Here is a 7,140-nt window from a genome sequence, read left to right on the forward strand (position 1 = left end):
ATAATATTTATAATTATTAATTTATTATTATTTTTATTTTTAACAAATAATTTTTATAATTATTTTTACTAAAATAATTTTTTTATAATTATTTTTATTTTTTGATTATTTATTATTATTATTTTTTAATAATTTCTAAAAATAATACCAAAATTATTTTTTTAATTATTTTTCATTTTAAAAAATAATTTCTTATAATTATTTTTATTATTTTTTACCAAAATAAATTTTTTTAATTATTTTTTTTGTAATTTCGAAAAACTAACACCAAAATGATATTCTCTCTTGGTGTTAGTTTAAAAATAATCATAAAAAATTATAAGAGATAATATCATTTTGGTGTTAGTTTTCCAAAATTATAAAAAGAAAAAATAATTATAAAAAAATCATTTTGGTAAAAATAATTATAAAAATAATTTTGATGTTATTTTTAGACATTATTAAAAATAATAATAATAATAATAAATAATTAAAAAATAAAAATAATTATAAAAAAACTTTTTAGTAAAAATAATTATAAAAATTATTTTTTTAAATAATAATAAATATAATTAAAAAAATATTTTAATAAAAATAATCATAAAAATTATAAGAGAGAGAATTATTTTAATTTTAAATTTAATCTTTTTACCATATATTAATATTTTATTTAGTCACTAAAGAATTTCTTTTATATATATATCATCACTCGCGCATTTACTTATGATTCAGAAAACTCATTTATTTTATTTTATTCCCCACTCTGAAGAAATTACTATAAGAAAGAAACAACCACATAACTAATAAATTAATAATAACCTCTCAAAAGAAAAGTCTGCAGATAACGACCGTAATCGCGACGTACTATAAAGGAAATGCGATACGTGGAAAATTTTTTGGTTTAATTATTATATTAATCCTTTTGTGAAATTTTCAATTAGGTTTTTATATATATTTTTTTAATTAAATTTTTGCACCAAATTTTTTTTAATTGAGTCCCTACACTTTTTTCTCTTTTATTTAAGTTTCTATGTCAATTCTTTTTTTTAGTTGAGTCCCTATAAAATTAAGTCAATTATTACTAAAAAAGACTTAATTAAAAAATAATTTAGTGCAGAAACTCAATTAAAAAGAAAAAAAAGCATATGAACCTAATTGAAATTTTATAAAACTATAAAGACTAACAAAATAATTAAACCAAATTTTTAAGTATACTGCAGCAGTGATTTTTAATTATAGATCTTAATTATAAAAATATATATAATATATATAATTAAAATCAACAATTAAAAATTACTAAAATACTGGTGTACTCGTCTACTTAAAAACTTTTCTATAGTATTCTGCTTGGTTGATGAAGATGCACCAAAGGCAGGAGAGCTAAGAAAACAATTGTGGTTTTTCTGACAAATAATTTTTCCTCAATAACCAGAGGATTGCCTTTTCTGAGTACTATGGGCCTTTGATGTACCTAGCTCCGGCTGCACACTCCTAGCTCTCCACCCACATCCTCCCCTTCCTGCGTGTGCCACATTTGTCGTCACCCTCACCATCAGCAAGAGTACCTCACCACCACAGTCGACAACAATGACGACCACCTCGACGCCAACAGCCTTGACCGCAAGATTAAGGTCACAACGCTGCACAGCATGCCGGTTCTTGCTTCTTCCTTCTCTCCTTCCTTCGCCACCTTCGCCATGAACCTCGTTCTCGTAATGACTGACATTGTTACCTTCCTGTGAGATCCGCCATTGATGCTCTAGGGTTTGGAAGCATAAGCTTGGAAAGAACGGTTACAAATAACGGTTAGAGTCAATATTGGCGGGTGGCAACACTGCTACTCCTCGGAATGCAGAATGCAAAGATCCACAATACGGGGTTGATAGAATGTGCGCAGAGTAACAAAGGAACACTGATGAAGCCTAAGGACCGAATCAAGATCTTCGTGTTCACGCTGTTCAACGAGAAAGCAAGAGCGTGAGAGTGCGAGAGCAAGAGAATCCGTTGGGGAGGGAGAATGAGTTGGGGAGGGGAGGGATTAGGGTTGGAGGGTTTGCCAGATCATTAAAATACGGTTGTCATGTCAGCATCGTGCTCGCTTCGGAAGCACGCTTGTCGAATTTTAAAATCTTTCAACGACTATTTTGTTAATAACAAAAGGCAAGTACTGTTTTGCCACCACCAAACAGGAACCAATTTAGTTTTTACCTTTATTGCAATCAACAGGACAAGGAGATCTTTTAAGCATTTCACCATTTATACCACTGACATTAATGGTGTACGTGACCCCTACATCCATGAGGCTAAGTAAATGCATCGCAGGTATTGTTTCATTGGAATAGAAATCCAAAGATCCCCTCAAATTTTGATGATGATCCATTCCCTTGTGTTTGCAAGGATATGAATATTCACAATTTATTCTACGGAAAGTTCCAGGACTTCCTATTCAACTTATCTAGACCAGCAACCTTGAGAAGACTTATATAGTTAAGATCAACATGTCTCTTCATGTTCTCCTTATGAAGTAAATTAGACCTGAGGGAAGTCATGTCCATGTTACTAGTGACTGCGTGAGAAACAACCCGTTTGGGTGATCATATCCTACGAAGACAATATGGTTTGGAGTCAAAGATGCCCAAAAAGTACGAGAAGCCTCACCATCTTGCTGTAAGATTATCTTATGTAAACTACATCCTCCTATACTTCGAAATTAGAGGATCCACACTCTTCAAGACTCAAATGAAACTTGCCACTTCGAGTACTATCAAGCTGGTGAGTACCCATAGGTGAAAACTGTAATCCACTTAGTGACTTCTTTTGGGATCGGAAAACTTCAAATTCAAAGGGCAGTTGGGGTGGACACAGTTTATTCATACTCATGTTTCCATCAATTGAAAAATAGTGAACCGACTTTCTTTTGCAAGGCTTCAAATTCTCTCTTTCTACCGTGTTATGTTTCTTAGGTATTCCATGAGATTTATCCTTGTGACTCTTTTAACAACCTCACCCCCATCTCATGCATGACACTGCAAGAAAGTCATTTGCTTTCTTTCTAACAGTTGATTTTTCCAACTTCGAACTTCTACTTTCAGCATCAGGAATAACCTCTCGTATTGATTCTTTGCCATAAGTTCCACAATTTCCATCGGTATATCATCGATGTTCCAGCCTCGGATAACTCTGTTGTCTTTTCACCGTATCTTTTCATACTACCTAGATTCTCTATAGCTTCAACAGGTTTCTCTTTGATTCTTGCACCTGCGATTTCCTGAAAAGAATTGATAATCTTCTCATAAACATGTTTGCTATTAATACTTGATTGTCTCAAGATTCCAACTATTAGACATTCATGCATGTTGCACACAATGTGACATCTAAAACAACCAAAGGAATATATACTATAATAGAAAAGAAAGAAAGAAAGATATTTAGGTATTAATAACAAATACAATAAGAAAGTCTTATCCCCTAGATGGAGTCGCCTACATGAATCAAATGACACTATTATGCCCAATCATGAATCATATTTATACTCAGTTCATTTATACTTAAATCTCTTTTGATGAGCTCATTCAAAGTTTTATTGGCTATTAACAATTCATGTCCAAAAATAAATAAATAGTTATAAAATAACTGCAGCAGAAATATTTAGTTGTTTACAAGAAAACATCTCATAGATTATTCACAGAATGATAATAAATTAGCTTAACATAAGATTTATTTTCAGTTATGCTCATTTGACAGAATATGAAATCAAAAAGCATCCTGTGGGGATTTAACTAGCTACTTACTTCAAGATGAGCTCCTTTTCCTGCAGAGATAGAATTTGTGTGTTTAGAAGGAATGCTAGGCCCTCCAAAAGCATTGATTTCACTATCTTTCCTTTTAAGCTGATGTATATTTGACAGCTGCTTATCAGTGACTTGACAGCTGCTTTACCACAGTTTGTATCAGATTTGCAACCGCTACTGCAACAATTAAAGTCTGTTTGGCCATCTTTATCCATGTCCTTAGTTACACTTTCTTGATGACAGCTCTCACAACCAAAACATCTGTATGTTGGTACATCAAGTGGTGGAAGCGATGGATTTTCCTCAGACTCATTTACTGGAAATGGCCAACATTTTTTCCAGTCTTTCTTTCTTATTTCAGATACATAACCACTGCAGCAACACCAAATCAGATATTATGGTGTTATGTTCTGAAAGGGAAGTAAAAAATTATTTCTGATTTCTAGAAAGGTTCAATAAATTTTGAGAGAGAATGATGAGAGTTATCAAAGTTAATTACTAAACACTCTCAAACATATTTGTGTTAACCACAAATTTCTATACTTAGATATGAACCGCTTAATTCAACCTATCCTTGTTGCCATTAATTAATTGCTTCCAACTTTAAAATGTTATGAATAAAATTAAATCACATTATGATATCATCTAATAGCCTCAAGGTCCGAAACCTTCTTCCTGAGAAAATAAGATGGTATAAGCATCAATGCTTACCGTATCGAGAAGTGTTGGCATTTTCTAGTTGATGCCTTATCCCCAATAGCATCGGCAAGATCTATGGAGATTGAGTTAACTTGGACGAAAGACCCCATCATTAACTCGATAACAGCAATACTACTAGGATATACTTTGAAATGTGCCCCGACAACCAGCCATTCACGCAAGCACACTAAAAAACCAAGAATTTCAAGAAGCAAGAGCAACAAATCCAATGTACCCTATTCACACAAAGCAAATCCAAATCAAATTTTGAAATAGTGAAAAAGAATATAAGAACTAAATGAAGCCATTATTTATCACATAAGAGTCACGGACTTCCACACATTTAAGGAAAACACCAGAAATAACATATATATATATATATATATATATATATATATATATATATATATATATATATATATATGATGTGATAACATCATACCCATGTGCTTTAATAAACTATTAATTAGGGTTCATGCAAATCTACCTACAAACTTAAGTGAATGACAACAAAAACAATGCCAAAATCAAACATAAACAAGCCACTACCAACAAAAGCTCCATACACAGTGAATGGTCACATAAAATAACAACCTCCAATATCCTGAGAGACACAAACCCTAGCTTTCAACTCAACAAAACAACACAAACAGAAGCTCATAACCAAGAATTGAATGATAGAAGCACAACGCAAGAAACAAAACACACGAACACGAAGCTCATAAGACAAAAGCAAATTACCTAGGGTTTTCACAAGAAGTTCAATCATCGCAAGATTCACCACCATAACCAGCTTGTTTGGGAAGTGATTCAAGAAAATCACCCCGAAAACACGCCAAAGAGCCAACAAGAAAGAAAAATTGACCCCAAACAACCAGCGAATTGGGAAGATTAGGGCTCAGAAGCGCAACCTGCAATCACGCATTAAACATAATTAGCTCAAATTAATCAGTAATCAGAAATTTAAAGTAAACATAACAGTGGGAGGGAAGAAGAAAAAGCGCGAAACGACAACAATAAAGTAAAACCAGAAAATGAAAAAAAAAATTAAAAAAAGAAACGGTCGGTAGCTGAAGTGGACACAGCAAGCCATAAACAGTACAGTCAAGTTAATATCTCAAACCCGAACCCGAAAAACGCGGTTGTCAGTAACTGAAAACCCGGGTCAAGATCGACCCGGAATAATGAACCGAAAATGAAGCGATAAGAAAGAGGGTAATAGAACCACGACGAAGAATGGCGCACGCGAAATCACCTGAAGGCAACGGCACTCGATCTCGCTCTCTAGCGAAGCTGGTCATCGATTCTTCAACGGCTAAGCCATAAAACGACGCTGTTTGATAGAGCGCTACTCCGATAAGGCACCGAGCTGAGCTGGGCGATGCGATTCGCAGCTTAGAGAGAAGAATTTGAATGCGAAAATCACGAAAACCCTAGAGAGAGAAAGTGAGGAGAGAGAATGAGTGAGAAATAAAAGATGGGGCTCTCGATTGTTTCGGGATGTGAGAGAGAGAAAGAGTGCGCGTGTCTGAAAGTGTGAGAGTTGGAGAGAGAATTTTTTTCTTTTTTACTGTCAGTCAGTTTTTGGGACAAAGGATCCTTCGTTGTTGCACCTTTTGATTTTTTATATGGAGAAGAGGATGTAGTAATACAATAATGTGGAGAAGAGAGATATTTCACATATATATGGTGCTAGCAGAAAATGGACCCTCCGTTTTCAGTTTAAAAAAAAATAAAAAAAATTAAAATTACAATACGGACGGTCCGATTTGTAATTTCAAAAATAAAAAAAAATTTTAATGTTAAAATTGGACCGTCCGATTTTCATTTCAACAAATTAAAAAAAATAAAAAATACAAATCGGGCCCTCCGATTTCTTGTTTATTTTATTCTTCAAGCAAATCGGACCCTCCGATTTGTGGTTTATTTTTTTATCAAGCAAATCGGACCGTCCGATTTGAATAAAACACCATATAAAAAAAAACACCTAATTTTCTCATAACAATGTATTACACCTATATTTAGCCAATATAAAAAAAAATTAGCCGTCTTGTTGTCCCTATATTAAAAAATTAATAGAAGGAAAGAAAATAGAAAGAAAGAAAATGAAGGAAAAAGTTTATTTTTTTTATGTTGTTTGGATGAATAGAAAATCGATGAAAAGAAAATAAAAGAATTTTTTTTTTGTTTAGATGAAAGGAAAAGTAAAAAGAGAAAAAATTATAACCAAATAAAATTACCTTAATACCCTTTCTTACATTATATATAAATTATCTTATATTAATGTATTTAAATTATTTTTTTAATAAAAAAAGTAATTACAATTACATTTTAAAATTTTAACCTGTTATCTTTATTAACAATAATATTTTTTTAAATTTATTCTTTTATGTTGTCTTTTAATACTATAAATAAAAATATATATCATTCTTTTTAAATATATACATATATAACAAAACGCAAAAACAAGTAACAACGACCAGAAAGATAGGTGTTTTCTTTTTTTTTGAAAAGATTGAAATTAGAGATTTTAATTTCTGTAATTGAAAAGGTAAATTTGTCTTTTTACTCATAATTTTTTTCTATCTCAGTTTTCAGCCCCCAACTTTGACGTGAAAACTTTTAGGTGTGTTCTATATATACTTTTCTATTTTTCCTTCATTTTCCCTGT

General features: G+C 32.0%; 1 protein-coding gene across 2 annotated transcripts; it reads right to left on the bottom strand.

Moving 5' to 3' along the window:
* Nucleotides 1-1,207: 1,207 nt before the first annotated feature.
* On the bottom strand, nt 1,208-5,959 carry LOC130955017 (protein EMBRYONIC FLOWER 1-like). Of its 2 annotated transcripts, XM_057881793.1 has the most exons (5): nt 5,725-5,959; nt 5,211-5,380; nt 4,482-4,705; nt 3,771-4,142; nt 1,208-3,247 (listed from the first exon to the last, which is right to left on the bottom strand). In XM_057881793.1, the coding sequence occupies exons 3-5, from the start codon at nt 4,580-4,582 to the stop codon at nt 3,202-3,204; spliced, it is 519 nt and encodes a 172-aa protein (XP_057737776.1). In that variant the 5' UTR covers nt 4,583-4,705; nt 5,211-5,380; nt 5,725-5,959; the 3' UTR covers nt 1,208-3,201. The 2 variants fall into 2 exon arrangements, with proteins under 2 accessions (XP_057737776.1, XP_057737777.1); XM_057881794.1 differs by lacking the exon at nt 5,725-5,959 and having other exon boundaries at nt 5,211-5,419.
* Between the last annotated feature and the right edge of the window lie 1,181 nt (nt 5,960-7,140).

Source organism: Arachis stenosperma, chromosome 10 (genome assembly GCF_014773155.1).
Source record: "Arachis stenosperma cultivar V10309 chromosome 10, arast.V10309.gnm1.PFL2, whole genome shotgun sequence".
Lineage (NCBI taxonomy): Eukaryota > Viridiplantae > Streptophyta > Magnoliopsida > Fabales > Fabaceae > Arachis > Arachis stenosperma.

Excerpts from the sequence above, each read along its gene's own strand:
- LOC130955017 (XM_057881793.1), bottom strand. The coding sequence starts at position 4,582 with ATGATGGGGTCTTTCGTCCAAGTTAACTCAATCTCCATAGATCTTGCC. Across the intron at positions 4,143-4,481 it reads TGCCAACACTTCTCGATACG|TGGTTATGTATCTGAAATAA; the intron begins GTAAGCATTGAT and ends GTGTTGCTGCAG. Across the intron at positions 3,248-3,770 it reads GAAAAGGAGCTCATCTTGAA|GAAATCGCAGGTGCAAGAAT; the intron begins GTAAGTAGCTAG and ends AATTCTTTTCAG.